General features: G+C 35.3%; 1 protein-coding gene across 5 annotated transcripts in view; it reads right to left on the bottom strand.

Annotated features, from left to right (window-relative positions):
- LOC128894215 (alpha-actinin, sarcomeric) overlaps positions 1-14,913 on the bottom strand; it is a 37,279-nt gene that overhangs the window by 4,353 nt on the left and 18,013 nt on the right. For 3 of the 5 annotated variants that reach the window (XM_054155812.1, XM_054155813.1, XM_054155810.1), the window contains exons 3-8: positions 2,877-3,111; positions 2,462-2,797; positions 2,159-2,244; positions 874-1,219; positions 341-617; positions 84-255 (exon numbers count right to left, since the gene is read on the bottom strand). In XM_054155812.1, coding sequence (XP_054011787.1) covers positions 84-255; positions 341-617; positions 874-1,219; positions 2,159-2,244; positions 2,462-2,797; positions 2,877-3,111 — 1,452 coding nt within the window. Of the gene's footprint in view, positions 1-83; positions 256-340; positions 618-873; positions 1,220-1,671; positions 1,758-2,154; positions 2,245-2,461; positions 2,798-2,876; positions 3,112-14,913 lie in introns of all 5 variants that reach the window. The other 2 variants (XM_054155814.1, XM_054155811.1) reach the window with 2 other exon arrangements.

Below are 14,913 nucleotides of genomic sequence, written 5' to 3'. Positions count from 1 at the left end.
AGGCAAAATTCCCATCCAGATACAAATATTCGTACACAATTCTGTCCAACACCGTTTTTCTATAACGAATAAAGCAAACTCACAGCAGCTCGTTTAGCGAACTCCAGATGCAAAACGTCGATCTTTTCGAGAATACGCTCAGCTTCGTCTAATGCTTGACGTCTACGCTGAGTAAGAGTACCGAGACGATCCCATTGATCGCAAATTCGTTGACATCTGGCGTTAACGGTTGCGCTGTCGTGGTACTCCAAGGCACTGGAAGAACAAGTTTATCGATATTGAAGTTCATTCGCAGAATTTCCTGTTAAATTACGAGATATCAACTATTTTATAGTATTACTTCAGTTCTTGTGCAATAGCAGCTATTTGTTCTACGCGATCTTGATGAGCTGCAAGGTCGGACTCGAAGGCCTCGTGTTTCTTCTTCAAAGCCTTGAGTTCGTTGAGTTTACATTGTCGGAAATGCTGCGACGTGAGCATCTCTTCCTTTCCTGCGGTCCATTCCTCGTGAGCGTCAGCTTTGTGCTTGAATTTCTGAGCTAGATGCTCGAGTCGTTCAAGACGCATCATTTCTGATAGTAGCCATTCTTCGAATGATTTCTCTGCTAACTCCAAGCCTATAATCGAAACAAATAATAATTGATTTTTAAACTTGTAAGTGCAGTATTTTAGTCATAGGAATTCGTTATTAATAAATGATACATGGCTTATTTAAATCTGAGACACAAGTTGTTGAACAACCCTCCCCGAAAAGTTCAGAGTTTTAAAAAACTATCTGTTTCCATGGAAGAATATCTTTTATATCTTTTTACAAAATGATTATGCATCACATTTACATAGGCCATGTTATTTAATACGTATGATATGTGTTACCTTTCCAGGCTTTATTAATGTCCGAGACCATTTTGCCTTCTGTTGGCATATACGCGGGCCGATTGCTCAGTCTCAATTTCGTTTGTAAAGTATTGAAATTCGTTTCGAGTTTAGCCTTCTGCTCAACGCGTGGTGGTTTGTGCTTACGACGATACGTCCTATATTCTTCCAGTTTCTTTTGACAACCAGCAAGAGAGTTATCAGTTTGACGACTGGCCAACCAAGGCATTGTTCGTCTTATCCATTCCAATAAATCGGATGCCAGACGTTCATACTCTTCCATAAGCCTTTCGTTTTCTTGATTAACTTTCAGAACTTTGCAAATTCGATTCGCAGCTGTCTCTGCCTACAATAAGGAGCAAACACATTTATTTCATGAAACAAAAATACATTCTTCCATATCATGCAATCATAGTTTACGCATACCCAGTACACTTGGTTGTCCCTGTATCCCCACCCTCACCCAAACAAATATTTCATTTCTCATGGATATCATAAGAAAGACTAAAAAGAATATGGTTATTTGTGAGATTCATGGTAAACAAAATAGTTTTTGAGGAAATTTTGAAACTGATAATTGTATTGTGAAATTCTTGAGAAAAAAAATATTGTTTGTGGGAGTTTAGGAGTGCGTAGTGTTGCTTACAAGAGTATTGAGAGTAGAAATATTGCTTATAAAGATTTAAGAATAATTCTCGTTTATATTATAACTTGGTTCATTGAACATTCACTGTACAAACTTCACACGCGCAATCAGACTGTTATTTATTCTTGGTTAATTACAAATGCCACACACACCTTTTGTGCACCACTAAAACAGTGGTAGTACGAAGAAACGTAGGTCATCACAGCCCTCTCATCAGTCTTTGGTGTATTTCGCATATCTAGAAAAACACATTCAAAGAAACTCAAACCATGCAGTGTTAGCATAATAATGTCCACTGTAAATTTTATTTATTCTTCATCAAAGAATAAAAGTGTAATCGATACTTGGAATTTGTTGGTACATTGAAGAGCTAACAAGTGCCTCTAAATAATAGTATTGTGATTTCATTGTACAGTATAAGGGTAACAAAAACATATATCGACAAATGAAAGAAGTCAATATTTTCTATGGGTGTGTCTAGTTTCTGAGGACAAAACAATTATAAACAATTATGTGATGGAATTAGCATGATCAAACACTGTTAAATAGTAAGCATACAATTTAATTGTATTAGTGAAGAATAGCACAGGTCGCTTTGTAACCAAAGTAAGGGAACAACACGCATTTCTTTACGCTGACCTGCTGAGCACCTTGGAACGCATGGTAGTAGCAGGACACATACGTCATGATTGCACGCTCATCTGGCTTGGGTGTGTTGATCAAATCTATATGATATTAAGGGAACATAATATTAAGAATTTATACGTTTAAATAACATTGAGAAAACTCATTTGATCATAGTTCCATCCTGTACACCAACAAAATGCCTAAAGCAATAGGATAAAAAATCTCTCGTATTAACCAACAGAATCAAAAATATGACACTTAATATTTGTTTCCAACGATAGGACTTTTTTATAACGGAATATACGATGTACTTACCGTCAGGATCTAACATGCGAGGAATGTCGAGATATTTCTCAGCAACATCGAAGGCAGTGTTCAAATTCTCTAGAGGATTATCCTTGCTAAGTTTATTGTAATCAATAAGATCAGGACGATGACGGTGGATGAGAGCACAAAATGCCAAGCCATCTTTGAATGACAGATGGAAGTTCTGAACATTGACATTCTTATATGGTGCTGTCTTGCGCTGACACCATAAGAGAAGACCCTCCTTAGCAGTCATCTCCTCCACAGAGATGTCTTGGATAGCAAATCTCAAAATTATAGTCCAGATCATACCCAAAGTCATCTTCAGGTTGCCATCCACGATTTCTGTTAGAAACTAAATAATAGTCTTACAAAGTTCTCAAATATTACAAGAAAACATTTGAAAAATAAAAAAAATACTAACCCTCTGCTCCTATAGAAACTAATTTAACGCCTTTACTGGCAATATAATCAAGAGCTTTGTTAACATTAGCAATCTTGTGGAATCTCATTTTGCCTCTGTCTGGTCTTGGAAGAGTTTCACCTGAAATTACCTCTAAGAGTAACATCAGCTTCAGCCCATTTCTAAAATCATCCTCGATTGATTCAATGGCAGTTCCTGCTTTACGAAGATGTGAATTACACCATGCTGTGAATGTCTAAAAACAAATAGAACAAATAACAATTACTAACAGGATTTTTATTAGGTTAAGCAGTATGTGATTTTAAGTTCATGTAAAAATTTACTTATTTTCCATGTTACGTAACAGTACTATAACAATATGATTGATCTACCGTCAATGAAATAATACAATACCTAAGAGAATGTTATGACCAAGAAGAATTTAAAATAGGGAATTGAGCTTGACTGCTGCTTAGTGTATATTTTAGTAACGACCCCAATCCCTCCTGCTATATATATCTCCTGTCCTGGTTCTTAAACTGCTTCCTATTGCTCGGACTAAAGATTTTCAAAGCTTTGATATCTTAAAGCATGAAATTCTGCATACTTCAATACTTAATCAAAATCTCTGATCGTTATAATGAATCTTCAAGGACACATATGCTGAATATAAATCAAACGATGTATATTATGCATCATATTTGATGATAAAATGTTTATAAAGTATCGTACTAATATATATAAAACAACAAGTAAATTTTTTCAGCAAATTTCTTGTCAGAGATACACACAAATCATTAATGAGAACATACTGTATAAAAAACCCACATATTTTATTGTAAATATTAAAATATAATTACAGAAGAATATTTAAATAAAGGATAAATGAAGGATAGAAAAAATACATTTATAAAATTCACGCTACTAAAAGTATTAACATACATTATATTATTTTGACGTTTACAGTTTGTAGATTAAAAGTATCTTCAAAACTTAACATAATCTTTGGGTTCAATAAAATAATACAAAAAACTTAAGTTATAAAGACAAAATACAATTTATATAAATGTGTATATCATCATTATGTTAATAATACTAATAATATACTTAATTTCACGAACAAATTAATACAACATGAATTTTAAACTATTTGTAGTTTCTGTAATGTAGTAAAGATTTTGTAATCATGGGTAACGATAACATTACTATATCGTAAAGTAAACTATGAGTAACAGAATCGTAATCAACTTTGTGCCGTTGCAAGATACCCTGTGAGAACGCAAATAATACGACATCAGCGACCGCGAATTTTTTTTCGAAGGAAGGCAGACAGAGAGAGAAAAATATTGTGTGAAATTTAATACGGGTAGCGTGAAGCGCGACCGGCCAAAATTGGACATGAGCCACCTTAACTTCTACGATCGCTCTAAGATCTATTTGTAAAACATTGACTCCTCCCGCGCTGAGCTGCTAAGCATTTCGAAAACATTCTAATCTGTTTCATTTCCGACGAGGACATTGAATGTACGATATTCGCAGAGCGTTTTTATCACGTTCATTATCAAACTAGTTTCCTGCAACACTTGATCCTATTTCCCACAATCACAGTTAATTTAAACCCTTGAATCTGTTCGATTGCAAGTCGTTTATCATTTACAAACACGACTTCACAGATTGCTGAAAACGAACGCAATTGAAAAGTTTGTGAATATGTAAAGCTACTAAATACACTGTACAAACCCTTAGGTCGCGTTCGAATTCGCCGAACGGCATAAAAATGATAACACGGTAAAATTTATTTGCTGATAAAACATCAAATCTATTACCCACGAGAGAACCGCGATCGTATTTCCCGCGGCAACCAGAAATTCTGTTCCGAAAATACGTTTCGCGTGAATTCATGGAGAATTCTGTAACACCCGTTACTTCCTAAACGCTATGACTCTTGCATTCGTGTAAACGCTTGACGTCCTCTTTTTTTAGCAATCCTGCGTTGCAAGAGAACCGCAGTCATTACTATGGAAGAAGCTCTGTTATGTAAATTGACAGCTTTGCAAAATACAAAGGAGTCGAATTATGTAAACAAACGATTATAGTAAAATAATAATGCTGTTATATTACTTTCTTTAGTTACGCGTGTGACTTAACCTCTATAATTCGATAAACGAAAAGAGGGTATCATTGTTACCCCAAATATCAGATGTAAATCGTATTCTTATGGAAAAATATGCATGCGTGATACTATAGTTCTATATTAACTATAAAAGACAATGAAAACCTTACCTAAGGGATTTTAAAATTCCGCCATGAAAAAAAAAATTTGAACGCCTCATTGAATGTATAACAAATATTTAAAGGAAAATTTAGGAATGGTATTTATTAACTGATACAAGTGGTATATTTAAACTACTACAAAAAATATACTCTAGAGTCATTAAGCGACCTACAGGGTGCCCCAAAAATGTTGCGACACCTTGAAAGGAGTGGTTCAGGATGTGATTTGAAACAACTTCTTCCTTAGTGAAAATGTTGTTCGAGGCTTCGTTGAGGAGATACTAACGGAAAATACTAACCAATCAGCGCTCTCGTACGCTACCGCGGGCGCTCCCCCGACATACTCGCGCTCTGATTGGTCGGGATTTCCTGTTAATATCTCCTTAACGAAGCCTCGGATAACATTTTCGCTAAGGAAAAAGTTGTTTCAAATCACCTTCCGAACCACCTCTTTCAAGGTGTTACAATATTTTTAGGACACCCTGTATACCTTTTGACATTCCTACAGAACATTTTGGATTGTAAGGCGCCATCTACTTTAGGAACGCTATCTTAACCTGTACGTTGAATACTCTTCCTGTTACAGATACACATATTCGATACATTAAAAATAAATAAATCCGATCCAAAGAATCTAGTTTCACGTCAAATGTAAGTATTATGTCATTTGTTTAATAAAAACAACGGTTTCTATTTGAATAAATAAAAAATCGAGAAACATCACAAATGCAAATCGCGAGTTCACTCGTCTTCCCAGGCTAACAGGTTGAAGTTTTGGAAGGTATATGATACGCTTCAATTGTTTTATTGAAACATAAACACCTCATAGCTAGTTGTAAATAAGATTGCAGACAAATTGAGAATATATGAATATTTGGATGCTACTCCTTGAATGTCATTATTTGAATATTACTAGTTGAATACAGAAAAATTGGACAAGTAATCTTAGTTCTATTCGTAACGTACACTCGATAAATTCTGCCAATCGTTTTGCATTTAGATACACATGACCGAATTAGTAATTATTATTATGATTATTCGTATTCAACACTCGGAGCGAACGTAAACAAGAAGATACGCGATATACCCACGTACGAAATTTTTACAGGTACTCGGAGTCGTGCTAAAAATAAGTGCAGTTAAACATGAAACGCCCTAAATACGATGCACATAATTCACGTAACCCAAATTCTAAATATCGCGCGTACATACGTCCACACCGCTTGTAAATTATATCTATTCTTAAAGTCTGGCATTGAATTTCTTTCATGAACCTAGCGATAAGACAACAATGTAACATTACTTCGAATATTTCTAATAGCTAACAATACTGCGACATAGAATGTTCATTCGTGTACATATATATTTTAATTTTTTAATTGCGTTCATCAAGAACGTGAAGAGTATTCGGTTATTTATCTAATTTAATTTAAGCTGAAGAAGAAAATTCGCGACCGAAGAAATTGAGTGATCCCGCTCAGGGCCGGTTCTAGCAATATTGGCGCCCCGGGCAAGATTATCGTGGCGTCCGTTCAGGGGCTTAAAATTTTTAAGAAAAGAAGACAAGGTAATAATATCAAACGATGAATCTGTAGATAGATTGTAAAGATTGTTAAACTACAATATACAGGGTGTCCCAAAAATATTGTAACACCTTGAAAGGGGTGGTTCGGGAGGTGATTTGAAACAACTTTTTCCTTAGTGAAAATGTTATCTGAGGCTTCGTTGAGGAGATATTAACGGAAAACACTGACCAATCAGAACGCACGTATACTGGTGGAGCGGCCGCGGTAGCGAATGAGCGCGGCCGCCTAGCGCGTAGCCTACGGCCGCCTTTTTCGTTAATGTCTCCTTAACGAATCCTCGGACAATATTTTTGCTAAGGAAAAAGTTGTTTGAAATCACCTCCTGAACCACATCTTTCAAGGTGTTACAAAATTTTTGGTCACCCTGTATAGCAGCTTTAATAATCTACACCGGACTGCGACGCTCCCAAAAATCTAGCGCCCCGGGCGGTTGCCCCCCCCCCTCCCATCCCCCTAACGGCGGTCCTGATCCCACTTTTCCTTGAAATGCAACAATCTGGCAGAAAATAGCAGAGTATAAGTTATTTAACAGAGCACAAATTACAATGTGGAGATGAGGGGACGAAGTTGGTACGTTACTGTAGGCGCAAAGTTGTTGTAAATGATATTTACGGCGAACAGTTTACGATCACGTTGACGGTTTACGAAATTCTGCTATTCCGAGGGAGCAGGTAGGGAGCAGGTGTTTCTGTCTACATGGGCAGGTGGCGATGTCGTCGGTTAAACCATATTGTACCAGTTGCATATCCAATATGCTACCTTTTGCTGAACATTAATTGCTCGTAGTTATATCGTACATTAAGGAATTAAAATTCACTTACAAGTTCGTGCGAGGTCACGATATCATGATATCGATGAATTCTAGATACTAGATTCTATATGCAAATGATTGGATGTACTCGTATTTGAAATAAAATATACCGTTAGAAAAAAGTCTTAAACATGATGTTTTCATATTTTTGGTTTGTTTTTTAATCTCTAAGTACGAGGAATAATAATAATGTATATTGAGCATAAAAATCCGATTTTTGGACATTTATTGCCACTACATGTATGTTATTATTTTATCTATCAAAGTTTTCTATCAAAGTTTCAAAGTTATGATGCAACGGCTTTGTAGGTTTGATTTCTTCTTTAGTTTTGCTAACTTCTACATGAATTACGTTCTTTTGTATATATTATCCCAAAATTGTATTTCTATGTTTACAATTTATATTTTTATTTTTGTCTAACGTATTTTTATTCTACTTAGTAAATATTGCGCAATTCTGAAAATATTCTGCAATTCAGTATTATTCTTGGGACCTAAAATAGCGTGCTTTAATCCTTTTGTTACTTTTTACCAACAAGTACAAACACAGTTCGCTTCTAGTACATTTTATTCACACCTTTCACGAGACAAACTCCGCTCGTAGTAACTCTGTCCCACTTTTCCGGTGTCTCTTGTGGAATCTGTCACGTAGTCTGCCGCAGGCAAACTGACAGCTGATACAGGAATTCAATGATTTTGCTTCGCAATTGTACGAGACGAGGGTTTCATAGAATCCCGATGGAAACGGTGTTATTCCGGCCATCGTTTACTTTATGCTCTCCCCATAGCCAAGAATAAGCCTCGGCAGGGCCGCATCTACTACGAAATTAACGAAGCCTCGGTCCCACATAAAGAGAGGTCTTCTTTGTTCTTGGAAAAGGTCATGATTCGTATGAACAACTTCCTGATTTTTTTCTAATTATATTTAAAATTCGATATCTACAAATTTATTGTGCTGTATTATATATGTTTATTGCGCAGCCATTGTACGTTGTACGAGCCGTCCGTTATGAGTTAGTTAGCCTTTAGTTAATCTTAGTTAGAATTAGTTATTAATTAGTAGGCTTTTCAGGGTCGGTGTTAGGGAGGAGAGGGCGGGGAACCGCCAGGGGCGTCAGATTTTTGGGGGTGTCGCAGTCCGGTGTAGATTAGTAAAGCTGCTATATATTGTAGGTTAACAATCTTTATAACCTACCTACAGATTTATCATTTGATATTATTACCTTGTCTTCTTTTCTTACAAATTTTAAGCCTCTGAAGAGGCGCCACGATAATCTTGCCCGGGGCGTCAATATTGTTAAAACCGGCCCTGAGTATAATCTTCTAAATTATACAATGTAGGAGATTATACCCCAATTAATCAGATCCACTAACCACCTTTTCATTTTCGCACAGCAAATATTGTATATTTATTAAAATCCATTCTTTATAACTCTAGTAACACTACTACCAAAATAAAAATATTAAATTTGTAAAATACTTAAGTTAATATATGGCATTAGTGTTAACAGACATATAAATGATGATAATATTATTGTTAAATAATATTAATATTAACAGAAATTATGTAATACAAGTAGAAAAGATATGTACAGAGTGTCCCAAAAATGTTGTAACATCTTGAAAGGGGTAGTTCAGGAAGTGATTTGAAACAACTTTTTCCTTAGCGAAAATGTTGTCCGAGGCTTCGTTAAGGAGATATTAACAGGAAATCCCGGCCAATCAGAGCGCGAGTATGTCGGGGGAGCGGCATGAGCGCGGCCGCCTATCGCATAGCCTACGCTCAACCGGCATACTCGCGCTCTGATTGGTTGGGGGTTTCGCTTAATATCTTCTTAACGACACCTCGGACAACATTTTCGCTAAGGAAAAAGTTGTTTCAAATCACTTCCTGAACTACCCCTTTCAAGGTGTTACAACATTTTTTGGATACCCTGTATATACCCCTGAAGGGGCGCCACGATAATCTTGTTAAAATCGGCCCTAAGGCTGTTAATTAGTATTCTCCAGCCAATAGTTTAGTTTGTAACTGTATTAGCATTTATGCAACAAATCTCTTACAGTGCAATATTTAAATGCATTTCCCGAATCGTGTGGGAAAGCAAAATTTCATTTTACTTGAAATTTTGTATATTTATCTGCGCCCTCGTAATATGGCATATATATTTAATTAAAAGAAAGGACCTCTCGAAGTAATTAACTTCGGGCCTGAAATTAACCTAACTCCACGACTGTGTTTGGAAATTATGCATTACGGAACACATCACGGTTGACATTCTATTTTCGGATAGTATCAACGGTGCGCAACGGAAATGCTGAAAATTCATTCAAGAAACCATTCCAACCGGTTACGTGGTCCGCGGATATTTCGCGTAATAATCGCGGCGACCTTTGCGAGCGACGAATAGCTGGCTGAAAATAGTGAATCGCGTGGGCGTCGGTTGTATTTTTAACGAAACGTAATCGGCGTAGCCTGCAATAAACAGACGGTAACGCGTTCGCGTATTCGCGAGTACGGAACTTAATCATCGCATAACAATCGGCTTAGCGATACATAGCCGTGTGCGGGTCACCCGATTCCAATCTGAGATCTGGCGCACAGCCTAAACTCCTCTCAAAGGTTAACGATCTTCTTCTCGGGCCGAGAAAGAAATCAATTCGATCGAATCGTCAAATACACGCAATCTTTATCGAACCGCGGCAGCGTAACTCTCGGTAACAAACCGATCGACTCGTAACTGCGAGAACGCCATACGGACCGCTTCTAAAAATACTTGTCTCTCCCAGTTCCGTCGAATCCTCCTTCCATTCTATCGAATTCAAAAAACTCGAAACGATAATGTTAGGTCGCTTCTATCTGGCAAAGTGTTTCTATTATTTCCTAACCTCTAAAATTTTCTAACCGCAGGGAATCACATTCTTCGTGTATTTATAGGAAAGGGGAATATCGTACATCTTCGCGAGAAACCAAACTCGAGCTGTACGTACTCGTTTCCTTTCTCTCGGCTTTTAACGAATACGACATTCCTAATCTCTCTGTATTATAACATTATACTATATTATCGTTTTTTAACTCTTTCGCTGCGGACGAAAATAAGTAGCCGTTCGTTGGGAGCTGCAATTATCATATTTTTTGTAATGAAAAATTTCTTACAAATGTTCTAACATGATTATTTTGTAAAACATATATTTGTGGTAACTTATTTTATGTACAATATGATTGCCGAACAAAAAAAAAATGAAAACTGAAAAATAATAAAAATGTCATCCGCCAGGGAAAGTGTTAAATAAGTTTTCACAATAATGTTCTCGAACAAATTTGTACTTTGCGACCTACACAGAAAAAGTATTATGGATAATATATTCGTTACTTGGAATAATTTGAAAAAATAATTTAAATAAATTTTAAAAGGAATCAAATTTTACAAAAAAAAAAAAAAAACCACTATATTTTCTACTACAGAAAAAATTAAACGAAACCTTATTCATTACATACTTGAATCACATTCTTGTCGTTCAAACCAAATATGTAACTACAACAAGTAAAATCGTTTCGTACGATAAGTACTCTAAAAGCTCGAGTTATTCAAATCGAAATTTGATTCGCGATACTCAATTACCCGAGTTCTTGCGTTGTAGCGAATATAATAATACGTTTCCAGTGAGAAAATCTCTAGGATAAAGGATCGCGAGACAGAACAGAAAGTCTGAACAATTCTACACAATAGTCAGTGCAAAATCATATCGTGAAAGGTTAAGAGGATAGTTCAGAGGATACGAGCCGTGGTTGTGAATGTCTTTTGAATGCGTTATTTGTAAATACGCTGGTCCACCAGAGACGAAAGTTATTAGGTTGTCTCGAAAGTTTTTTTCGCATGTTGCACTCAATTATTTTATGTGATCGTGTGTATATAAATAAACAATCTAATTTCATAGATATTCATGTTGTAACAGTAATGGAGCAAAATGAATCCACAAATGAATGCACAATTCAGTAATGTAACATAAAACATAAATTATTGTACATGTATTACTTATTAATAAAGGGAAAGAAACTTTTGGGACAACCTAATATTTCGTTATGCTCTTAAATACACAAAGAACTTCAGAATATTTTTAACCTTTTAATTGCTCTACAGCAATATTATTCTAGATGCTCAAATTGACGTATTAGTTACGAATCAACTTTTTAAATTTTGTGGAAAAAAAATGAACTATCGTCCATTTATTTGCTCTATGGTTCCAACGTGTTCGATTAGAACTTCTGTTGATCATTAATAGCAAAACAATTGAATACGCTCTAATTTGTAATACCGAGAAAATTCGGTAGCAATGTTGCCAGATTAGTTCGCGCTAGTTTAACCGAAGCATAACGGCGAAGGTGATAACTGGGTGTTGTGTTCCCGGTGGTACACCCTATACATCGTCTATTTATACGTGACGTTTGAACGTCGCGAGGACGGAAACGACAACGAAAGCACATCGACGACGAATTCTGATGACGAACCGTAACGAATCCCTCGTATCGCTATAATAGTATTGACTAGTTGCGATAACGTCAGATAAGCTGTTTTCTGGCCTTCGTAGTCAAATTTTCAACGGTAAAATGTTTTTTCGATTAACGAAACAAACGTAGGTGTACAGGATATCCCAAAAATGTTGTAACACCTGGAAAAGGGTGGTTCGGTAGGTGATTTGAAACAACTTTTTCCTTAGCGAAAATGTTGTCCGAGGCTTCGTTAAGGAGATATTAACAGAAAACCTCGACCAATCAGCGGGCGCTCCATTGGCATACTCGCGCTCTAATTGGTCGGGGAGCGCGGAGCTTACGCTACCGGGGCCGCTCCAACGGTATACGCGTGCTCTAATTGGTCAGTGTTTTCCGTTAATATCTCCTCAACGAAGCCTCGAACAACATTTTCGCTAAGGAAAAAGTTATTTCAAATCACCTCCCGAACCACTTCTTTCAAGGTGTTATACCACTTTTGGGACACCCTGTATATACAGGGTGGAGGTGATTTGAAACAACTTTTTCCTTAACGAAGATGTTGTCCGAAGCTTCGTTGAGGAGATATTAACAGAAAACACTGACCAATCAGAGCGCGCGTATACCGTTGGAGCGGCCCCGGTAGCGAAGGCTACGTGCCAAGCGGCCGCTCCCCCGGCATACTCGCACTCTGATTGGTCGAGATTTTCTGTTAATATCTCCTCAACGAAGCTTCGGACAACATCTTCGTCAAGGAAAAAGTTGTTTCAAATCATCTCTTGAACCACACCTTTCAAGGTGTTACAACATTTTTGGGACACCCTGTATAAACGATCATGAGATTTTCAATGTAATGTAATTGTACACAGGGCGATAGAATATGTATTCGTACACCGATCAGTTTCCCAAAAAAGTTTTGCGTGAAATTGTAGTTTATTAACTTCTTTTTTTTATAATCAATGATATTCTACATATTCTCGTAAATCTCTGGAATATAGTTCAAATAACAATTACTAGTTTATATAATTTGCGAAATTAACAAGAAAATAGGAAAAATTGGTAGAAATATATAGAAGCAATAAGTATTCGCACGGTTCTTATGACAAACAATTTACAGTAGAATTTGTAACATAAGCACATCAGTTTATAGGTTCGTGGGAATTAGAAAATATTAAATTTCCAGTAAAAAAGACTTGAAAAATGCTCTAATAAAGGAATGAAAGAAGATCCTACCCCGAATAACATCGACATTTATGATAGTTAATTTGATGCAAAGAAGAGTTGCAATAATTATAAAATAAAAAGGAAATTCCACGAAGTATTAATTACTTATAAATTAATGTAAATTTCGTTTCTGTGTTTAAATGAAATTTTTAAAATTTAACTCTTGTACCAACACTTATTGCTTCTCTATTTCTATCGATTTATTGTTTTTTCTTGTTGAGTTCTCACTTATACAAAATACCTAATCTTTTCGTACTGTATCTATTCTAGAGATTTCCAAGAATATGTAGAATATCATTGTTTATAAAAAAAAAGTTAATAAATTACAATTTCACATAGTTTTTTTGGAAATTGATCGGTGTACGAATACTTTCTGCACACACTGTATGTATTTAATGATTTAGTAAAATATGTTACCTTCTATTGTTGAACTGATTTAACCGTTGAACGTTTGGCTTTAATGATATTTTAATAACAAATAAAATATCCGTGCGTTCCAACTGTTATGAATGAATAAAATTCAAATAAAAAGTATTTATTCATTCTGTGAACGATAAAGCTATCTGTAACGTGTTAAAGTTTTCGGCCTTGTACTTGTTTTACAATCGTAACAATCCGAGGTAATGAACACGAATCCTGATGAGTTATTTCTGTTTACTTTAGTAAGATTTCTTCGTTCAATCCAATTAACAAACGTGATTTTTATTGAGGGGTCATTCTACTTTATTGTCCAAGAAAAACATGCTTCTTCGCTAATTATTTTCGAAATGATATTACAGATCGATTTATTTTAAACTTTATGCGTATATTTATTATGCTTTTATAATTACAGTGGGTGTAGAAATTATTCGTACACCAATCAATTTCCAGAAAAACTGTGTAAAATTGTTATTTATTAACTTATTTTTTATAAAGAATAACATTCTACATATCCTCGGAAGTCTCTAAGATAGATATAGTCCAAACAACACTTACTAGTTAATATAATTTGTGAAATTAACAAGAAAAAAACAATTAATCGATAGAAATGTTGAAGCAATAAGTATTCGCACAAATGTTTAACAGTACTTTACTGGAAATTTGATGTTTTCTAATTCGTACGGAGCAATATACTGATGTGTTTACATTATAAGCTCTACCGTAAATGGTTCGTTATAAGAATCGTACAAATACTTATTGCTTCTATATTTTTACCCACTTTTCGCATTTTTTTGTTAATTTCACAAAGTACATTAACTAGTAAATGTTGTTTGGACTACATCTATCTCAGAGACTTCCGAGAATATGTAAAATGTCATTGATTATAAAAAAGGAAGTTAAGAAACTACAATTTCACACAAAAGTTTTTTTGGGAAATTGATCGGTGTACGAATACATTCTACACCCACTGTATATTAGAATTTTTTCAAGAAGAAATATAAACATTTCATTGAACTATTTTTAATTAAACAATAATCTAGTTTAAAAACACTGCGTATGTGATATTAGACGATCCTGAAATCTGAAACACATAAAATCAACAATTTCTTAATCTGCATAAGTTTTTATCTGGCATATATACTAGGATATTTTCAAACCAACAAAAAATGAGAAAATGCCGATCCTTTGAAGAAAAATATCAACTTTCGGCAAAAATATTGTTGATTATTTGTCAATAACAAAAAAACTAATGAATAG

This window comes from Hylaeus anthracinus, unplaced genomic scaffold (genome assembly GCF_026225885.1).
Source record: "Hylaeus anthracinus isolate JK02 unplaced genomic scaffold, UHH_iyHylAnth1.0_haploid 3, whole genome shotgun sequence".
Taxonomy (NCBI): Eukaryota; Metazoa; Arthropoda; class Insecta; order Hymenoptera; family Colletidae; genus Hylaeus; species Hylaeus anthracinus.
Note: the sequence above shows the minus strand (reverse complement) of the source record. Positions and strands in the feature narration are given on the sequence as shown.